A 21,341-nucleotide genomic window follows, 5' to 3' on the forward strand; every position below is an offset into this window, starting at 1 on the left:
CACGTGGCACCGGCACCAGCACCGGCCAGGCACACGCACGTGACCGCCAGAGAGGAGCTCCCGTGGCGGGGCGGAACCTGCCAGCCCCCGGTCCCCGGGATCCGGCAAAGGAAAGGTGGGGATTCGTGGGCACAGTGCAGGGGCTGGAGTATCGACAGGACGCGTTCCTGATGGGTCCACCGACGCTTTCAAGGACCAGACTCCGAACAAAGCAGGGAGACGGGCGTCGAGCGCCAGAGGTCGCGGGCACGGAACAAAAACAGACGCCAAGTTCTTGAAAGTTGTTTTACTTCGGATTGGAAAACGAGCGGGCTTCCGCCCCGCCCGCTGCGAGACACACAGTAACTCGCGAGTACAATGCTGGTCGGCGGAGGAAATGTACACCCCTCAATTTCGCCTTCATGCTCTTGTCCCTTTTAGAAAGATACTGTTTACCAAAAAGAAACATCAGCAGTACAGGAAAAACTATTTTCCCAATAAGTGTACGAAAACCTAAGATTCCCAATGGAATCAAGATTATCTTCCCGCTACCACCACTCTGAGTAGAATCATGTGCTTCCTGGAGCACTGCCGGCTGCACCCCAAGAGTCCGTTCCCTCCCGACGACGAGGGCGGTCCCGTGCGAGCACAGTCAGCGTGGCGCGTGGGTCGTGGGTCTCTGCGAGTGCGAAGTGTCTGAAGGAGGCGGCAAACACTGCGTTTCACTTTATTTCATAAATAATTGTTCCCTTAGCAGTAAACACAAGTCCACACACTCACAACAGTCCTGGAACATAAATACCGTGATTATGCGCACAACGACAGGACAGACGAGTTGCAAAAACTAAAACGGAAAGCTCGACACCTTGATAAAAATTCTGATCAGGATAAAATGGGACTCTCTAAGATTTAAAACATCGTCCAAGGAACATCACATTTAAAATCTCCCACGGTCTTACACAGATACCAGGGCTTTCCAGTTCTGGAACACATTTTTCCTGTTGTGAACTGAAATGCGAACACATTGGGAATTGCCGATTTCAGGGGTGACGTTAGTTTTGGTCTTACTTGAGCATTATCTTCTTTATAAAAAGTTGCACTAAGTGTCCGTGACTGGTCTGAGCGGTCTTCGGGGTTTCTTAAACGTGCGTGAAAGAAATTTCTGAAAGCCCACAGCGCTTCATATGCACACGTATGTAAAAGAACCTCCTCTCAGAAACGGCCGCAGTCCGCAGAGCCCCACACACTGATGCTAGCGAACCACACACAAAAGCTCTCGCTAGAGAGACCACGTTCTCAGAAACGCCACGCACGTCTGACCGGAGGCGACACCCCAACTGAGCAGCAGACTCAACAGGGGACGAACGGCGGACGGAGTTACACGTCTCGTCTGCACGCAGAGCTGACCACAACCTGATTTACTACGGTATGATTGAAACAAGCGGAGGTTTAAAAAAGTTTTAATTGAACACAACAATTCCATGGAAGGAGAGGATAAGGGATGGGATGACAAGAAGTGTTTGGTCTTAGTAAGGCAATACAAAATAGACCCATTATCGAAGACCGTTTCCTTCTGGGAGACCAACGACCCCAAAAGCGTGAAGTGGAGTACAAGAAAATAGTCCTTTGTGGGTGTGATGTCACTGAAGCCGCTCGCAGGCGCTGCCCCCGCAGCCACGGCGTGGGGGTCTGGAGACGAGACCGGGGCCCGGGCACGCACAGCACACGCAGCACTCGCGGTCGGAGGGGCCAGCGTGCAAGGCCTGCGGCCGGGTGCTCGCTGTGATGGGGCTGGGGCCTTTGCCTCCCTGTCGGAGATTTTAAAAAATAAAAAAGTGAAATGAAATTTAAAAAGACCCCAAAGGAAGCACACACGAGGCCAGGACGACAGCACTATAGAAAACAGTTGCAGCTGATTCTGAGAGATGACTAGAGACCTTTCAGTGCTCACACGGAAGTACACAGCACAGACACGTATGTTCGTTTGCACAAAATAAAATGAACGTCATCTGCCACCAGGAGCCTTCTCCTGAGAGAGGAGACGCGTCCGCAGCGGCAGGTCACCGGGCGCTGTCATTTCATTGCCAAGGGAAACCAACTGAGTAAGAGAACTAATCACTTCCCTACGTGTGGATGTTAAGATGACAAATCAGATTATTTTGCAAACTAATCCTGAGAGAATCTGTTTACAATTTAAACAGTAATGTTATGTAAAAAGTATTAACAAATCCACTATTACAAATATCAATTTCCTATACGGTCATCTATATATACACACAATAAAATGGTAAATATGTGCAAAAATATTTTTTAAAAAACATGCACAGGCCACTCCCCCCTTTGGGATCTGGGCGTTCTACGAGATGCCTGTTTTCCTCCCTCCCCGGCCCTCCGAACTCCGAGTTCCTCCTCTCCCCCCCACCGACTCCTGCTCCCCTGACTCTGCATGAAGCCAACGAGAAGTACATTTCATTTACATTCAAGCTTCACGCCCTAAAATGACCCTGTTGTAGCATATGACTCATCCAACGAGCAGCCTTCCCCCCCCTCCGCTTGCTCTTCGTTTCTGCTGCGTCAGGCTTCATGATCCGTTCCGTGGCGAGCTGGGAAAAAACGCTGATCGGCACGTGGACGGCGCCAGGCTGGGGCGCGTCCCCGGAGTCCCCCGGCCGCGGCCATGGGCGTGAGGTCTCTGCGCAGAGGCGGTCCGCCGCACCACGCCGACTATCTGCACAGGTCCGAGAGCGGGGCGTCCCTCTTGTGCCTCCTCTTCTTGCCATGGAAATACTGGTTGCTGGACCGGCCTGGGTGCTGCTTGTCAGTTGCCGAGGCGCCGTGGCCTGTCTGAGCCGTGGCCTGGAAGCCTTTGCTGGAAGACCGGAAGAGCCGGGCTGGCCCGTGCTGCGGGAGAGGAAGTGGGCGCTAAGAAGTCAGCACCAGCCGCCGCGCCCGCACACCCCCGCCACCAACACTGACACGGGGACCTCCCACGCCAGGGCCACGCTTCGGCGGCAGGTGGAAAACGACACTCTCGGGGTTGCCTTTCTGAGACTGAGCTGCTTTTCACCGGGGGCACCGAGAAGCCCAGAGCGCTCACTGCCTGGCCCTCGCCACAGACCAGACACAACGGGCGACTTTTCTCAGGGGACCCCCGGCCCACACACCGCGTGCTGACCGGTGCCGCAGCGCTCAGGCACGCAGGGGCGCCCCCAGCCCAGTCAGTCGTGCGGCGGCTGGCGGCCCCTCCCCGCTGCCCCCTGCCAAGCTGCCTGCCACCGCTGCCGGAGTCGTCGGTACTCGCGACTGGGGCCGGGAAGGCGAGGTGGGCTCTGCAAGGCACCGGAGGCACAAGGTGGCCGACACAACAGTCACTCCCTCTTGCCTCTCGCCTGCCCTGTCCTGCTGCGCCCGCAGGGCTCAGGGGCCTGAGGTCGGAGCCCAGGGAACGTGGCTTCTTCCCCTCATTTTGATTCACCGCGATGATAAAATTTTAGGAAATAAAAAAATCTCTAAAACAGAGGTGCTCCGTGGCTTCCTTTAACTGAGACCCTGAACAGCTGAGCACGGCTGTCCACAACCCCGGGCCCTCCAACGCGGGCAGCGAGCGTGGCGCCGCAGACGGACTGCAACGCGGGCTCGGCAGACGTACCGCCTGCCCGAGGGCGGTCGGAAGGGTGATGATGCAGGCGTCGGAATTTACAGTTTCAATGTGAACATCACCTGAAGTGTCACACATGCTTGAGTGTGATCCTGTTATGTTGCAGAATCACACGCTCATGGTTTTGTAATGAAAAGGGGCATCCCTGGTGCCGGCTCTGTGCACGTGCAAACCACATTCCCAGACGTGTGCGACACGGCCATGAAGCCGCACAAGCAGCCGCGCCTGCATGTGTTCCGAGGACAAAGACCCTGCACACCCTGGCGTGGCTCCCTGCTGCTGCAGCTGGAGTCCGAGCGCAGGCTGGCCCACGGGTCCCCGGGCCACCCTGGGACTGGAAGCGCTGCTGTGCTCAGAACCTCCCAGAACAAGGCAGGGCTGCCCCTCAGCCCAGAGTCCTCCCGGCCCGCGACGCGCACTGACGTGGCTGTACGCGCTGTGCACCAAACCCACACGCACCTGGGACTTGCTGGCGCTGCCGGGCGTGCCGGTGGCTGGGGCGCTCTGTGCTCTCCCGCCGGCCTGCGAGGCCTCCACGGACACGTCCTGCGGCCCCACGCGGAGCCCGGGGCTCGGACGGCAGAGCAGCTGCTTCGGGGTCTTGCACGGCGTCGCGTCGGAATCCTGCCACGAGTCACGTGTGTTACAATGTGCCGTGTGAGTAACTCGGACACTCAACGTTAGGACAGGAGACCGCCTCAGCGGAGCACTCCCCGGGCCCCAAGCAGGCGGCTCTGGGCCTTTGTTTCGGGAAGCACACCGAGGAATGGACCGAACAAACCGCTCAAGTTTCCCTCCAAACACCGAATGCGGCTCGTTTTACCAGGGGGCTTCTGCGCCCTTCACGCCACCAGCCACGCCTGACCTTGGTTGGCCATCACCGCGAAGACGCCCGCAGAGGTGCGAGTCCACGTGCACCTTTATTTACAGAAAACGGACCGCAGTGCAGGGCGAGGGGTGGGACCGGGAGGGAGGACCTAGGGCCCAGTCCCCGAGTCCGCGTCTCTTCAGAAGAAGGGGGCCTGAGAGGCCCCACCCCCGTCTCTGTGACGGCAGCCGCTTCGGGGAGCCCTCCCTGCAGGCACCTGTGGACGCGGATGTCCCGGAGCCCACGGCGGAGCCCGCCTGGCCATGCCTGCCGGGCCCCTGACCTTGCCAGTCTGCCCTCAGGTCTAGCCTGAACCCCGCACCCCACCCAGCACCTCTGGGCCACAGCCTCTGGCCCTGCCGCTCCGCCCCCGGGCCGGCTGTCTAGCGCGGCACTCTGCCCTTCGCGGCCCTGCTCCAGGGGCCGGAGAGGCACCCCGCCAGTTCTGCACGTAAGGCTGCACGCCGCCACCACGATACACGGTCCTCGTCAGCAGTAAAAATCAATCCCTTCCTTACTTAGGTGGCTTTTCACGTCACACGCCTCCCAAAGTCAAAATTCAAGGGACAGGTAAGCCCCTTTCAGATCCCAACTAGGCCAACTCGAAAGCAGCCCTGACGAGAGAGAGAGAGTGCGGCCATGACCCACGCAGATGCGCTGGGGACGGGGCAGCCGCACTGTGGGGCCTTGGGGGCGCAGCCACCAGGCTGCTTTTTGGGGGCTGGGAACGCCGTGCAATCAGGTGACGGCTGCGACCTCGTGAATATACCGACAACAGGCGAATGACACATCTTTTAGATGGTCAACTGTGAGAACTGTATCTCGATTTGTGAAAGCTAAACCAAGAGGCTCAAAAACACTGCCGAGCAGAAGGAGCCCCACGTGGGAAAGCACACGCAGGCGTGCACGAGAAACCTGGGGCAGGCGGAGCCGACCCGCCGTGCGCAGCGCTCCTGACAGTGTCACCCCGAGGGCGGGGCTGGGGACTGCCCTCTGGGGCGCGCAGTCTCCGTCTTGTTGGGTTTGTCACACACGTGTGTGTGTGTTTGTGAAAATTCAGTGGACGTACAGTTAAAACTTCCTTATGTGTCAGTTTTACGTGAAAACCAAACCCAAACCAGAACCGGAACCGGAACCGGAACCGGACTCTGGTCAGCGAGGAGCCCGCTGCAGTTCTCTGGGGAGCTGCCGGGACGTGTGCAATGCACACGGAGACGTGTCAAAGCACGGGCGGACAGGTGGGCGGACACGGCTGGCTGGCTCGCCCAGCGTGCGCGGGGCAGCCCGGGGCGGCGTGGGTGGAGGCTCACTACCACCCGCTCACTTTCGCTGCGCGCCCGGAAACGGGACTAGTGTCAGAAGCAGGATGCGTGTTCCTGTCCCTCCCCTCCCCAGTGACCAATCAGAAAGCCGGTCGGCCCCGGCCCCTAGACGCCGCTCCCATCGCTCCCACCCCGACAGGCTTCCCGGTGCCTGAGGCTAGACAGGCTAGAAAGGCCCGAGGCCCGTCGTCATACTTACGACGTCACTAGAGCTGGACTGTGTGGCCGAAGACGAAGACACCGGACCTGATGAAGAGTTTGAAGAGTGTTTACTAACAGATTCCGAAGTTTTACTTCTACATTTTCCAAGGGCTTCCTTTTCTTCAGACAGATTATTATTACATTTATCTAACTGCTGAGAATCTACTATCAAGGTAACACCATTTCCTGAAAGAGTGGCAAAAGATTGGAAAACGTTTCTTCCCATTAAACGCACACAACTCAGCAAAGCCTCGAACAGGGGACGGGCGGGCGGACGCTTACCGTGGCACGCGGGCGCGGGCCTGCTCTGCAAGCCCCACTGCTTCGATATCCAGTCTCGGTACGTGGCCACCTCGTCCGTCACTCTGATGATCCTGCCCAGGATGCTGCGCGCGTGGGAACAGGGGAGAGGGAGGGGCGTCACCCGGGGGGTCAGCAGCCACAGCCAACCCCGCCGCACGGCCGGCCCAGGGCAGGCGCTCACCTCTCGGTCTCGTTGTTGGGGTAATACTTGGCAATGGGCGACACGGCATGACTCAAGACCACGTAGGCGTAGTCGAAGGCCTGCTTCACCTGCATGGCCCCGTACGAGCTCCGTCCCACATCGTTACCTGGGGAGAGGTGTGCCCGTGAGATGGGGAGCTCGCCCGCCACCGCGTCCTACGGCTGCGTGCCCACAAGCCCTCGTCCAGGAAGCACGGGCGGGTGCCGCCCCCTGGAGTGGCCCTCGGGACCTGGGACCCCACACGCTGCCGGCTCCAAGCCTGAGCATCGCGAAGGGAGAAGCCGTCCGGGGCCCGGGTCGCCTAGTACGCTCTGGCCTCGCAGAGGCTGTCCCCTCACCAGCCCACAGACAAAGGTCCCTGCCTGTTCCACCCGAAGACTAAGACCAAAATGAACCGGAAACACCCGGCCTCCGTCCCCAGCGGCTCTGTGACTGGCTCCCACCCCCCCCCCCAGGAACCCCCAGACGGCAGACCTCCCGGGGAATCTGTGTGTCCTTTACACAGAGCAGGCTCCCAGGGAGCACCTCCCCAGGGACCAAGCACACACACGGTTAACGTTCACAAGCCAGAAGAGGCTGCTGGCACCTACTCTTAACCACCTCTTCCCGCTGACTTTCAAGGTTAACGCGTGAACGCAAACGGCCACACGCACGTCCACTGAGGTCCGATAATGCAGAACGGAAGCGTCTGCGCTCCCAGCAGGAAACACTGTCGCCCAGAACGACCGGGAGATGGGCGAGCGAGCGGAGCGCCAGGAAAGCGCGGGAGGAATCCCTCTTGTGCTCACCCTCAGGCCGCCGGAGGCCAGAGAGGCGCAGGCAGGCCGTGCACACCCAGAGGGGGCGCTCTGAGAGGAAACCCATCGGCGCCTCTCTGGGCCTGAGCGGCTGTCCTCAGCGGGGCTGCCGGCGGACGGCCGAGTCCTCCCCACCACGCCCCGGCTGGACAACCCTGGCAGACCCAGACCAGTGTGGCGATGACCGGGGGAGCAGACGGGGGCACGTGCTGACGGAAGGAGGGAGACCGAAATGGGTGGGGAACACTCAACTCAACGTGCGGGTGACGTGCTGCAGACTGCACACCTGAAACCTGTGGAGTTTCATAAACTCAACAGCAGCAGTAAAAACCCCTGGCTGACCACGGGCGGGAACCAGGCCGCGACGGCAGGGGAAAGCGGAAGAGGCTGTCCTGCTGGAGACGCGCGCAGACCCGCCCCAACTGTCACGTCGGTGGGTTCCACGCCCGACCCACCTGAGAGTCCGCAGCGTGGTTTTCTTTTCCTTTTTTTAAAGGTTTTATTTATTTTTACAGAGGGGAAGGGAGGGAGGAAAAGGGAGAGACACATCAATGTGCGGTTGCCTCTCCTGCGCCCCCTACTGGGGACCCGGCCTGCGACCCCAGGCATGTGCCCTGACTGGGAATCGAACCCGTGCCCCTTTGGTTCCCAGGACAACACTCAGTTCACTGAGCCGCACCAGCCAGGGCTGCAGCATGTGTTTCTGGAGTGTGTGTTTACTTTCATGTTCACTTATGAAATACTCCGATGAAAAACGGAGCGACCACAAGGAGAAGCTGGTCCTTCACTCCGTCTACAGAGAACTCCCAGTGCCACGCCACGACTGGCGACGCCCCCACATTTACCTAATGTCAATACCTGGTTGCAGAGGGTCTTCGATGTAAAGCATCGATGGCCGGTAGCCGTCCAGCATGTTTTTCTGCACTTCGTCTTTGGCCACATACGAACCCCCGTCCTTTATCCGGATGCCAGTCTTTAAATAATTGAAGTGCCGTCCATATAATTCAAAAAACTCTATCAAGAGAACACCATAGTTTGTGTTGGGGATGCAAGCATCTTCCCTGGGGTGCAACTAAAACCAGAAGAAGAGAAAAAGACATTATGTTGGGCACTCTCCGCCTCATCGAGGTGGGACAACAAATGACATCCTGGCGGCTATCAACACGTGACACTTGGCGGGGCGGAGTGGTTGGCACGTCACGAGGCCGTGCTGCTGTCGTGCGGCACGGCACGGGCTGGGACGACCCAGGAGGCGCCCCGGACGCAGACGGGGCCGGCCGGGCAGGATGTCACGGACTCGCGAGCAGAGCCGCGAGCACCCGGGCCTCCTCGCGCCTCCTGCCCGCGGGCAGACCCCTCCGGCGAGACCCACGGGGCAGCTGCTTAGAAGACATCCCTACTGTGGCCCTTCTCCTACCCTTCGCACCCGTGCAAACCACGGGATGCCTCTGCATGTTAAAGCTCGCAGTGAAAAGTCCCAAACAGACTAAAACGTATGGGATTAAAAACAAAAACAAGCAAATATCCTTCCCTAGGGAGTTTTAAACACGTGCTTGCTCAATTACGAAAAGGTACCCAGTTCCAAAAGTCCTGAGCGTTCAACAGAAGCATTGCAACTAAGAGTCTGACTTACATTTGTCCAAAGTGACTCCCTAACTCAGGTGTCAAAGTTAGTGCGCACCAGCAGGTCAGAGCCACACGACGTACCTGCAGGAAACTGACCGCCATGAGGAAGAGGCTGTAAGAGCCAATGCCACCTGTGAACACCTCGTTGAGGTCCCTCTGCAGCAAGAACTGTTTCAGCACTAAAACCAAGTAGGGCAGCACAGGGTACTTCTGAAAGAGAAGAAACAGCGTGTCCGACGGGTTCCCGCGTGAGGAACAGCCCTGAGCATCAACAGCCCGCTGGTCTGTGCGCATAGACCGGTCCTCACACTGCAAACTGTGCTGGAGACGACCTTCCCTCTTAAGAGCCCGCTACGAGACAGTGCGCCGCGGGAACCTGGGGACGTGCAGCTGCGAAGAGCGGCCCCCATCTGAGCGTGCCCACTCCGGCCGGTACGGCAGGAGAGTTATGTGTGAGCGGGAAACACAACCCGGGCGGGACCAAGTCCCCTCGAAAGCTCGCAGCCAGGGAAAGAATTGTCGTCCCTGGGCGGGGCCTGGAAACGGCAGCCCAGCCTCCGGCTTCCGTGGGGCAGGGAACGGAACCTTCCCAGCTTCACAGGGCACGTGAGAGTGCCTGAGCCGGCACTCGGGGACCAGACCCGAGGCCGGGGACTCGGTCGGGGATGACGCAGGCACCAGCTTCTAGAAAGAAGCCTTCACGGCCACGACCCAGTGGTGGTGGGTGGGGGGGGCAGTTATTAGGGATTTCCAGCTTCTTCCTGACACTGACTATGAACACGTACGCTTCTGTAAGGAAAAAGAGTGTGCACTTCTGCAAACCGTGCCAGAGTAACCACGCACGAGAAACAACGAAAGTGTGCAGGAGTAACCATTTTTAAACATTATGGTTGAAGTCAGAAACAGCATCTTTAAATGAAGAGAACATGTCTGTGCTGACATGAAGAAAACTTCTAAGATATTAAGTTTTAAAAAAGCATAAAATAATATGCATACAGGTGCTATTTTCCTTTGTTAAAATTTCAAGAAGAGAATAAACAAGATAAAAAATGGCAATGATCTGCAGCCACAAGGTGGCTACAGCCACAGGTGACCGGCATCTCTTGACCCGGGAGGACACCGGAACCGGCAGCAGCAGACTCGAGTCCCCGCAGACAGAGTCAGGACTCCAGCAGGGTGCGCCTTCCCGGGGTAGAGGGTCAGAGCCCCGAGGAGGCCCCGGCAGGTTCCCGGTCTGAACGCCAGGAGACCGAAACAGATGGGGCCCACCCCACTTCCGCCTGGTCTCCCCCAGAGCGGAACGCGCACAGTCCAGCCGAGGCGACCAGCGCAGAACCTCGGAGCCGACCCCGCGCTGAGAATCCTCTGACCTTGGTAAAGTCTTTGATGAGGTCCGCGGCTCTCACGCCGTTCTGCACATTAAAGCTGATGTCAACTTTCACTTCAGTAAAAGAGTCTGTTAACTTAATAATAGGTACCTGGAAGGGCAAAAAGGTAAAATTAGAACACGTGAACGAAACTGCATGGGCAGGGGAGGTGACCAGACTCGTGGCCTTGACCTCCTGACAGGACATGAGTGTTCTGGACACTGCACACCATGGTCGCCCCGCCTTCTAGAAACTTCTTTTTGCACAGTTAGCGTTTTACCTCGTATGACCTATTTTACCATGTCTATTGGCTGAGAATTCTGAGACAAGCAACAAAACCCTTCTTGACACTTCACGCACTTGGGAGAACAGGCTCCTGCTCAGAGGTGACGTCAGTCCCGAGCCTCCAGCCCCGTGCCGGGCCCTCAGCCCCACGCACCGCCCGCCGGCACCGGGGCCGGCTGCGCGCAGGCCCGTGACCGCAGCCGGGCAGAGCGGGTGCCAAGCAAGGCCCGTCCCCACGTGAGCAGCGGCAGGAGGACGTGAGCAGCGGCAGGAGGACGTGCGTGAGGCTGAGGAGTTCTTTCCAAGGGGGAGGAGCTCTGCGTGCACAGTGCGGAGGCGCAGACCGTGCGGAGCCGGGTTCCAAATCCGGGAGTTTTAATTAAAAAACGCAAGCTGTTTTGTGTCAGAGAAACAAATTCTGCAAAATATGTGAATTTTGAGCTTCCATGAACGTCCTTCCACAGCCACTCCCAGGGTCGTTCAAGCCAGGCCTGGCCGACGCAACTCCCACCACAGACTCGCCCCGCGCCCTCGCCCCAGCGAAGCCTCACAGGGCTGTGCGGGCGAAGGGGGACTTCGTGGAAGGGACGCCTGGGCAGGGCCGGCCTCCGTCTCCTGCGCAGCCCACCCCCACCCGAACCCCGGCTCTCCCAGTCTCCTGCCCGGCAGGGGGCGTGGGGGGACTCACAGTGGCTTTGTCTAGAACTTTCACCGAGTCCTCATCTGCGACTTTGTGTTTCCGAAGAGCCTCTTCCAGGGTCCAGAGGGGCAGGTTCTCCCACTTGCCGAACACCACCAGGTCGATGTCACTGGACACAGAACACACGCCCGCAGGGGGTTTGAAGGGGCGAGGACGCGCACTTGGTGGAATGCAGACTCGAGCCCGCCCCCGCCCCTCGGAGCCCCAGGCGTCGTGGCGACTGTGTCTGAGCTGAAGGGGAGGCTGCGACGTCACCAGCCGCCCCCACTCAGTCGGTGCACATGAGCGAGGCCCCAGGAACAGGCGAGCGTGTGAGGAGGAGAACCTCAGAGAGCACCAGCTACCGCTTCCTGCTGATCGGGGCTCTGGGGCTAGGAACCTGAGACCCTCCGCGTGGCCGCCACTCAGACTAGTGAGTGTGAAAGGCACGAGGCCACCACTTGTGTAATAAAGGAAACACGCCCACACACGCCTCCTTCCACATGTGTGGAGTGTCTGGAAGGAAACGCAAGGACGGATGGCAGGGCGGGCCCTCCGAGGGGCGGGGCTGGGGACACAGGGCGGCCGGGCTTCTCCCGGGGACTGCGTCTGGGTCCTTCTCACATCTGAACTGCGGGCCATGCCGACTGCTCACACACCCCCGTCAAGGTCTTTAGGGAGGTGACTCGGGGCGCTGCTGAAGTCCAGACCCTAAACAAGGACAGACCCTGATGGGCCCCGAGCCGAAGGCTCTAGGGCGTCGCCCAGGCCCAGGCCAGCACTGGGGAGGGCGGAAGCTGCTGGGGCCCACCCACGTCGACGCGTGCAAGTTTGGGCCGGAAGTGGAACCCAGTCCCCATCACACAGCAGGCCGGGAGCCTGTGACTGCACTGGGCCTGGTGCCTCTTCACACTGCGTCAAGAGGGCAAACCTCACGTTAAGTGTTCTTACCACAACGAGAACAGAAACTAAACCATGATGGAAGGCTTTTCCCTTCAAGACCACCACACCCCAATTCTCAGAGAACAGGTCTTCCTTCACCCCTCGGGGGAGCCGTCCTGTCCCCGGAAGGGCCCCCAGGCTGAGGGCCAAGCCAACCCTCCGAGGGCCACTGAGATAAGGGAGCCTGAGAGACCACGTCCGCCCCCAGGCGGGTCTGCACCTGCACTTCTGCATCGGGGGCCCACAGTGGGCAACAGGATGAGCTCTCGACACCGAGAGGCCTGGCCCGGGAGCCTGCATGGCCCTGTAGCACGAGCAGGGGCCTCCCCAGAGTCCCCCCGACGGGCACGGGTGAAACAGTGGGGGCGGGGGGGCCCAGGCAGCCCGCAGGGCGGGGCACTGCGACGAGTGCTAACTGACGTCACCGCAGCGTGTCCCCTGTCCATCCACTTGAGATGACACGATGACCCCTGTACTGTGTGGTGAGATGTCCACAGTGACACTCTACCTCCAGATAACTCAGGTCAAGTACAGTAAGTGAATTTCTGTTCCAAAGATCGTTTGTTTCTACACTTACACAATCAACAGCCAAAATAAATACACTCCAGAAAAATGCACAACCCCTTGAAAGCTTCATTAATATACTAACCTAGTAGGTAAATACAGGCCAGTTTTGAAACTCCCAAATATCTGGACCTGAAACAGAAACAATTATTTTATTGTTTTCAGCCGAGCTACTGCCCGCACCTTGGAGAAATGCTGGTTTCTGCTGCCCTCTACTGGCCCTTTTGAGTACTGCAGGGGCAGCTTCCAACCCCATAGGCAGACATTCCGAAGGCAGTTAAACCTATTAGGTTCAAATATCAAACATACAGACTCAAAGAGGAAACTTTCAGAAGTAGCACTCGGGTCACTGGCGCTCCCGTGTAGTCACAAACCCTTGCTGCGTGTGCTGAGTAGAAGTCACCTCACAGATCACTGACTCGGGGCCAGACGGCGCCCCCTGCAGGATGAGCGCCGGTGTGCAGGCCAGCCGGAGCACAACGCTGGGTCGCGTCCACCGCCCACTGCAGAGCGCGCCGGAAGACTCGGGCCGGGGTGTGTTTGTGAGTGACCACGAGGAGCAGGGGATGGGGGGAGCACAGCCTCGAAGGAGGGCCGGCCCGGGGCCCGGGGTCCGGGCCCCTGCTCCTAGTGCGGATGGAGCTGCCGCCTGGGGGGCGCGGGGGCGGGAGGGGGAGGAGGAGGAGGAGCGTGGGCCAGGGTTTCCCGCCTTCGGCACCACCGACGTCTGGGGCAGGCCGTTCTCAGCTGCGGGGGCTGTTCTGTGCATTGCGGCGCTCCGCAAGCCCCGCGGACTGTCTGCCCGCAGCACCTCACCAGTCATGCTGAAAAGGGGGTCTCCCGCCCACAATGCCAATTAACCCCTGGGGGGCAAATGCCCCCCCAGCTGAGAGCCACTGACTTAGGGCAGCAGAAGCAACATGGCCTGTGGTGGCTGCTCAGCCGAGGACTAGCGTCCTCCCCTCTTCCCTTTACCTACAGGATCCCACCTGAAGCGTCTTTGTTTTGCCACCTGGGAAGAAAAAGCAACCCAACTCCCTGGCTTCCCCGTGGCCACCCCGCAACACAGTCTGAAGAAAAGTCAGGTGACACGCAGTAATGGATGCTAACAGGTCGCTTCTCAGAACACACCAGACTGGACACCAGGCCCTCAAGGGAGCCGGAAACATGCGGCGCCGACTCAGTGGGGGAAACAAGGACCCAGGGGAACGGGAGGCAACCTGGCTGGGTACTGCACCTGGGGGGTGGGGGCGGGGGCAGGGACTGGGGCCCGGTGCGCCAGCGTGCAGCGACGCCTGCCTCAGAAGACATGAGCCACCCCACCCGACCTCTTCAGTCGCTACAGACAGCCACGCAGCGCGCATCCCGGCAGGGGGGAACAAAACCGCCAGGACACAGCCCCGCGCCCACCGCCAGGGGGCGCGAGTCCTGGTCCGCCGCCCCTGGCGCATCGGCACTGCAGAGCAACGTAGTTCTCAGTAAGGCGCCGGTTCAATGCCAGTGATTCGGAAGCCCAGTCCTAACGCTGCAGACACCTGTGGGCCTTCAAGATTTCCTTCCACGATCACCGGGCAGAGAGGCACGGACCCGACGCACCCCGCCCACCCGGCGACCCGGCAGCGGGCACTCACGTCCGCGCTGGGCCAGAGCTCCTTGATCACGCTCTCGATCCGGCTCACCACCTCCATCCGCATCTTCTCCTCCTCCGGCCGCGGAGACATGTATTCGTAGAAATCACTGATTTCTTCATGCAGACTGGGGGGGGGGGGGGAGAGCAGAACAGTTAGTATGGGCAGGGCCAATGCGACGAAAAACCGGTATCTTCAATAATCTCATCTAATCAAGTCTCGTGAGTCAGCTGATGACTTTGCAGCCGTAAATTTCTACCCTAATTGTAATGCTACAATTCACTCCGAGCTACACTGGGAACGCACAGAACTGCATCAGAAATGCCAAAATACTTCAAAGAACTACGAAGTCCAAGGAGTCTTGGAGGAGGACTAACAGCCCCACCAGCACCTGTCACTGGGAGCTGTCACGCACCATGCGTATACCAGGATCCCTTTCGTGTGCCCTACACACACACACACACACACACACACTCACGTGCGTGCCTCTCCGGGCGTTGACACCTTTTCCAGAAGGGAAGCTGTCAACAGCGACCACCCCGGGACAGGCACGCAGGGGTGCTGGGGGGCTCGGCTGTTCCCCTCCATCTCTGTGTGCCCTGCCCCCCACCCCCTGCCCAAGACCAGGGCCTCTACGCCCCCTGTGCAGTGAGTACATGTGGTGAGTGAGTGAGTGGGGACGCTGCACAGTTTGCACAGGCTGCCTTTAAAAAACACACACGTGTTCATTACCGTTGTGTGTTTTTGCAAGATTTGGATACCAGGGAAAAACGCTCACTGAAGAAAACGAGCCCTTAAAGGAGAGAGCCCGAGGCCACTCTAACAAGCCAGCCTTGCAGACCAGGGAGCCTCAGCGACCAGAGGGAGCTCAGCAGCCGGCCTGTGGGGGACACAGAGGGACCCCGAACCCACGCTTGAGAAGTCCCTGAAAACCCAGCGCAGTGAGTCTCTGCTCGTCTGAGTCACCCTTCCCAGGGACCTGCACGTCTCCAGCTGCCTCTGGGGAGCACGGCTGCAGCGCAGAGGCCCGCCCCACCGCTGAGGCCAGGGAGCAAAGGCACTAGCCCTGGGCCAGCCTACTGCGGAGTGAGCGGCTGAGTCAGGGCCCCAGGATTCACAGGCACAGAGAAAATGACGCCCCGCCCCCACCTCACTGGTGCTGCTGTCGGCCCAGCTGCCAACCAGGCAGCTCCACCTAGGTGGCACATCAGACTCAGGACATCCAAACGTGACTCCCGGTCTGTCTCCAACCTGTCCCTTCCCGAGGGGCCAACCTGTCCCCTCCCTGAGACACTGTGGCCCACACAGAAACGTCAGGGTCATCCTCCCTCTTCCTCTGGAGCCAACAGGTCTCCCAGTCCTGGCCCTTCCACCCCCTCCAAGTGAGACCTGTCCCACCTGAGGGTCCCAGTCCTATCTCCTCTGAAGGCCTCCCCCGTGGTCCCCGGGACTGCCAGGGTCCCTTCCAGAGCACCAGCCCGCCCGCCAGCCCCTGGCGCAGCGCACAGAACCCTGTGCATCCAGCTCGTCTCTGCCGGAGCGCTGGCCCAGGCAGGCCCCGGAACACAGCCCCCGAGAGCTCCAACGTCACCTCCCGGCACGACTCCAGCCCCCGGGGGCTGCCATCCACTCCAGTCCAGCCCTGCCTCCTGCGAGCGAGGGCCACAGCCGGTTACCCCCTCACCAGCCTCTCCACTCAGACTCACCTCTCCAGGACTCAGCCCCACGCGCCCAGACCCGGGACCCCCGGTTCAGAGTGCGTGTCTGCCCTTCCCCACGTCCACACGGCCATGAAGGGGACCGTGCACCTCCACGTGAGCTCGGTGCCAGGACCCGAGGACACGGACCCGCCTCGCGCCGGGGGTGAGAACGACAGAACTGGAACAGAGGGCAGTGTCGCCCGAGAGCCACAGACGTCCTCTGGAGTGAAGGACGGCCACCGGCGGCTCAGAAACACGCCTCCCTGTGCGCAGAGACGCGGCCTCTCCAGGGGACAGCGGCCCCCGGACCACGGATGTTTCACAAAGCCAAGGTGACAGACATTGCAGAACGGAACACCCTACAACCCTTACATGTTCAAGTCCGCACGATGTGTCCAGCTTTCCACAGTGATGATGAGAAAAAGAAACATACTCACATGCCCGAACTGCCACGTATCCTAAGATTTTTTTTAAAAAGGGAGAGTGGGGAAACGGAGGACAGCGCGAACGAATTTAAAAGGAGAGGGTCTACCTGCCCGACCCCCGCGAGCTCGGCGGGCGTGCTCGGCCTCGCACGCGGCGGGCCCCCACACCCCCTGGTTACGACCCGGAGCGCGAGTCCCGAGAACGCGCCCCACAGGCGGAGTTTTCCGTTCCCTCCTTCTGAGCGGTGCGCCTACCCGCTCTCCCAGAAACTGGAGCACCCTCTCAGCGGCCGTCTGGTGCTCTCGATTCCCGCACCGGGTTTTACTAGGCCAGGGCTCCGGGAGGGCGGAACCTCGCTGGGTTTCCTCCGCCCCCGCCAAGAAGGAAGGAAGGGACCATCCGACTTCTTCCCTCAACTCCCCCCCCCCCCCCCGGCTTCTCCCTTCGCCCCCCAGCCCCACCGCCACCACCGAGCAGTTCTAAGGTAAAGGAAAAGAGCGAGAAGAGGAAGGAAACTGCCGTCATTAGCTCTCCCCTCTTCCGGGAAAAACTCGGACTCCCCCACCACTCTGAGCCGGCTAACCAAATTTGGAAATGGTTGGAAAGCTCAAAGAACGGCTGACGGCTGACGGTATGCCCTAAGACCAACTATCCTGAGATAAAAGCTCAGTTAATAAACGTATTCCCCAAGTGGGAGGGGTTCTCAAATATTTGCTGAGTGAAAAAACAAGCAAGGCTAAATCCTTCCGATTGCCAATAAGAATGGGTGTTCACAGAAGTTTGTTATGTATATTTTAAATTGACTTTAGAGAGGGAGGGGGAGAGGGGGACAGAGAGAGAGGCGTTGGTTTGTTGCTCTACCCACTCACGCACTCACTGGTTGCTTCCTGCACGAGCCCGGACTGGGGATCCAACCGGCAACCCTGGTGTACAGGGGACAGCGTTCCAGCCTCCTGAGCTACCCGGCCTGGGCGGGAGTTTGTGTCTCTACTGTAACAACGAAATGTGGATGTGTTTAACCCACACAATTCTAATGCCACAACTGTATCCGTTACTTACATCCCATGGGTCTGTTATCCGCCTCCGGTGGAGAGGCTGGCGTTCAAGCACAGACGCTGCTCCAGAAGTACACCCGCACGTCTTCCCCGCCACCAGTGTGGGGAAGGGGGGCGCGGAACCAACGCAGGGCACCTCGCTTTCGAGGGCCCGACGCGCGGAGATCAGATATGCCAAACGTGTCAGTGGTGACTTGCTTTACAAATCCCTGCTTTCGCGTGGAAGAAGGGGACCGGCTCACACGTAACACCTGTGACCTGACTACTGCCAATCACCCAGGCCGAGGGAGCCAGGAACGAGGCTGGCAGGGAGAGACAGACGCTTTCATCGTTCACCAGGTTTCTCTGGTGCTGGTAAGGTCTGCTGGGTAAGTGCTGGCATTGTTCAGGGAAGCTTTTTCAAAGCTCTGGTGAAAAACACAAAGACAAACGGACTCACAGAGAACGCACTGGCACGTACGCCAAACACACGGTGTAAACAAGCCTAGTTGACTTTGTGAGGTCCTGTGTTCTTTCCAATCAGAACAAAACAAACTGTGAGAGACATATGGGAATGTGCAGCTGTTTGGACAGCACTCGGGGAAAAACATATAAAGTCACCCAGAGCCCCGGCCCCCGAGCCGCACCACACAGCCGGTGGCCACCGTGCCGGACACACCCGCGGCCTGCTGCTGACGGCGTCCCTCACGGCCCGTCCGAGCCCTGGGAGACACGGCGGCCGCATCCCAGCCACCACGCGTGCCGTCTGAATTTTAATGGCCGCGCATTGTTCTAGCATTCCAACAAACCATCTTTTATCCCACCAATCCCTTCCTGTCGGGCACTTAGGTCACTTCCCATTTTCCACGACTCGATTTCATAAAGCTACCTTCGCACAGAACTCTGTCCTCGATGCTCCTTTTTCTCCTGAACAAATTCATCCCTTGGTGCAAAGGTATGAGCAGCTGAGACCTTCACAGAACATTCCCCAAACGCCCCCATCGCCAGGTGGGTGCTCACACAGTCTCCCCCAGGAAAGCACGAGGGTCCCTCTACAGCCCCCACCCCACTGGAAAGCGTTCCGTTTGTATTCTTTGATTCCTACTACGGCCAGGGATTTTCTCGTGTTCACTGGACACTTGTATCCTGCCTCTTCCCACTCGTCTCAGTGTGAGCTACTGGACGGCACCCCGCCCTCCCGGGCACGGCTGGTTGGCTGCCCGACCTCTGCAGCCCACGCATCCGTGGGCGACAAGGAGCATGCCTCTCTTGGGGGCTTCTGTAGGGGTGAAACAAGGGTCTGGACAGCGCTTGCTGCGTGCTGAGCACACAGTAAACCCTCGGTAAACACTGCCCACCTACCACTGATTATCGTTAACAAATGCTCACCACACGCCTGCAGAGTGTGAGGCACCAGGACACCCCACGGACCAAGACAGACACGGTCCCGGCCAGCCCCCATGAAGCCGGTAGCCGACTGCGAATCAATTTTTTATTCCTGTTTTGGGGTTGTGCTTGTCCTATTTTCTTATTGGCTCATCCCCATTCTTTGCATATTATAGCTATTAGCCTTTTGCCATCGAGACCAGTCTGTTCCGTTAGTCTTTCCATTTCATGCAGTGTTTTTTCGCTGTGCGTGAATTCTGTCTTCTCACAGACTTACACTGATGAGTCTCCGCCTAAAAGGCACAGAGAGCTGAGTAAATGGATGGGCCTGTGCCACGCACCCACAGGGCGGGGGTGCACAGGGAGGGCAGAGTGGGTGCCCCAGGAAGGCCACGCCCACCTGCAGGAAGAGGCTGCCCCTTCGGGCTGCCAGTTGTGGCCACACGGGATGTGAGCCCGGGACTGCCAATGCTCCCCACTTCTCGAGGTAAGCCAGATACCGAGGCTTATAAGTAATATTTTTATTTCAAAATTCTGACATCATTTTCAAAAGGTGATTTAAACGAAGTGAAACAGCACAGACACCGTAACGTGTGTGCAGTTCTGACGTCTGCAATCTCCGCCCTGCGTCTCCCTTTCCTGCATGTTCCAAAGGCTTTCTGACCTTGAGATCAGAAGAACGTCCATCAAGAGACTGACGAGACAAACCACAGACTGGGAGAACCTGTAAAATGCACCATCTCACGAAGGACTGATGTGCAAAATACTCAAGAATTCTTGAAACTCAACAAAAAAAAACAACCCAGTTAAAGACCGGGCGAGCTCTGGCTGGTGTGGCTCAGTGGATTGAGCACAGGCCTGAGAACCAAAGGGTCGCGGGTTCAATTCCCAGTCAGGCAGCATGCCTGGGGTGTAGGCCAATGATTCTCTCCCTCTCTTTCTCCCTCTATTCCCCTCTCTCTAAAAATACACAAAAGGAAAAAAGAAAAAATGGGCGAAAGACTTAAACAGACACTTCGAAAAAAAACCCACCCAGATGGCAAATAAGTATATGAAAAGATACCTGGCATCGTATGTCATTAGGAAATTGCATATTAGGACGAGCTACCACGGCACACCCGTCAGAACGGCCCAACCCCAGAACGCCGACACCGAGCGCCGGCAAGGACGCGGAGCAATGGCAACCTCGGCCATGGCCAGCGGGTGCCGCATGGTGCGGCCACCGCGGACATTCGGCAGTTCCGCACCAAACCACACGCCCCACCCCCCCCACCCCCCCGCACAATCCAGCCACCACACTCCTTTGTATCCACTGGAACGAGCCGGAAACGCGTGTCCACACAAACACCGCACATGTTTCCAGCAGCTCTGCTCCTAACGCCAGGCCCTGGAAGCCACCAAGACATCCTTCAGCAGCTGACAGATACGTACCCTGTTGCCTCCAGACAAGGAACGCTGTTCAGAAGAAGTGAGGTATCAGAGCCGAGAGGACACACAGGGGAATGTGAAGTGCTTACTTATTGCTAAGTGAAAAGAACCGAAAAGGCTGCATGTACTGTACGATTCTGTCTCGCACTCTGGAAGAGGCAGAGCTACAGAGACGGTAGAAGGGTCAGTGGTTGCAGCGGCTAGGGGAGGGAGGGCGGGGTGAGTGGGGGGGGGGGGCGAGGACGATTCCAGAGCAGGGAGATTATTCTGTGTATTCCATAGTGGGTATGTGTCTCACACGTTTATCCAAACCCACAAAACATGGATCACCAAGTGAGGATGCTGACAAACTACGGACGGGCCAACAGGGGCGTGTCAGCGTAGATTCGCTGATCGGAACCCATGGGCCCTGGTGGGCTGTGGGAGGAGTCAACTTTGCTATGAAATCTCGAACTGCTCAGAAAAAATAACGTTTATTTTAAAAACCTGACTATACTTCTTCCAGTTATTTTTACTTTGTCGCTTTATTTCAACTAGTTAATCAGTGCCTGGCACGCTTTACTGATTGAAACACGGATGCTCCCCTCTGTCCCCTGCTCCCCGCAAGCACACCGCCCCCGCCGCTCCCCGGAGGGAACAGGCCTGTCCCTGCCGTCCTGTGTGATGCGGTGCGGCTGTGCTGGAACTCTCGCGACATCCTCCCTCATCACAGGGGTGCAAATCAAAACCATGCTCAGATGCCATTTCAGCCCGTCCGAACGGCTATTACTATCTTTAAAAACCTTATAGAAAGAGGAAAAATAAAATAAAAAGTAAATAAAAAAACAAACAGGAAATAGCGTTGGTGAGGATGCAGAAAAATCGGGACCCTCCTGCACTGTTGGGGGGAACGTAACGTCACTCGGCTGCAGAGGACACCCATCCGGCGGGTGCCCCGAGTCACGCC

At 58.4% G+C, this 21,341-nt stretch overlaps 1 protein-coding gene across 6 annotated transcripts in view; it reads right to left on the reverse strand.

Annotated features, from left to right (window-relative positions):
• Nucleotides 1-1,422: 1,422 nt before the first annotated feature.
• Nucleotides 1,423-21,341, reverse strand: part of TENT4B (terminal nucleotidyltransferase 4B) — a 37,985-nt gene continuing 18,066 nt past the window's right edge. For 5 of the 6 annotated variants that reach the window (XM_045818826.1, XM_045818830.1, XM_045818827.1 and 2 more), the window contains 11 exons: nucleotides 14,425-14,548; nucleotides 12,879-12,925; nucleotides 11,297-11,417; nucleotides 10,327-10,434; nucleotides 9,038-9,166; nucleotides 8,189-8,402; nucleotides 6,513-6,639; nucleotides 6,311-6,414; nucleotides 6,027-6,214; nucleotides 4,097-4,261; nucleotides 1,423-2,880 (listed from right to left, as the gene is read on the reverse strand). In XM_045818826.1, coding sequence (XP_045674782.1) covers nucleotides 2,704-2,880; nucleotides 4,097-4,261; nucleotides 6,027-6,214; nucleotides 6,311-6,414; nucleotides 6,513-6,639; nucleotides 8,189-8,402; nucleotides 9,038-9,166; nucleotides 10,327-10,434; nucleotides 11,297-11,417; nucleotides 12,879-12,925; nucleotides 14,425-14,548 — 1,504 coding nt within the window. In that variant the 3' untranslated portion in view covers nucleotides 1,423-2,703. The remainder of the gene's footprint in view (nucleotides 2,881-4,096; nucleotides 4,262-6,026; nucleotides 6,215-6,310; nucleotides 6,415-6,512; nucleotides 6,640-8,188; nucleotides 8,403-9,037; nucleotides 9,167-10,326; nucleotides 10,435-11,296; nucleotides 11,418-12,878; nucleotides 12,926-14,424; nucleotides 14,549-21,341) is intronic. The other variant, XM_045818831.1, reaches the window with a different exon arrangement.

The sequence above is a fragment of the Phyllostomus hastatus genome, unplaced genomic scaffold (genome assembly GCF_019186645.2).
Source record: "Phyllostomus hastatus isolate PE091 unplaced genomic scaffold, TTU_PhHast_1.1 phas_scaffold_345, whole genome shotgun sequence".
Taxonomy (NCBI): Eukaryota; Metazoa; Chordata; class Mammalia; order Chiroptera; family Phyllostomidae; genus Phyllostomus; species Phyllostomus hastatus.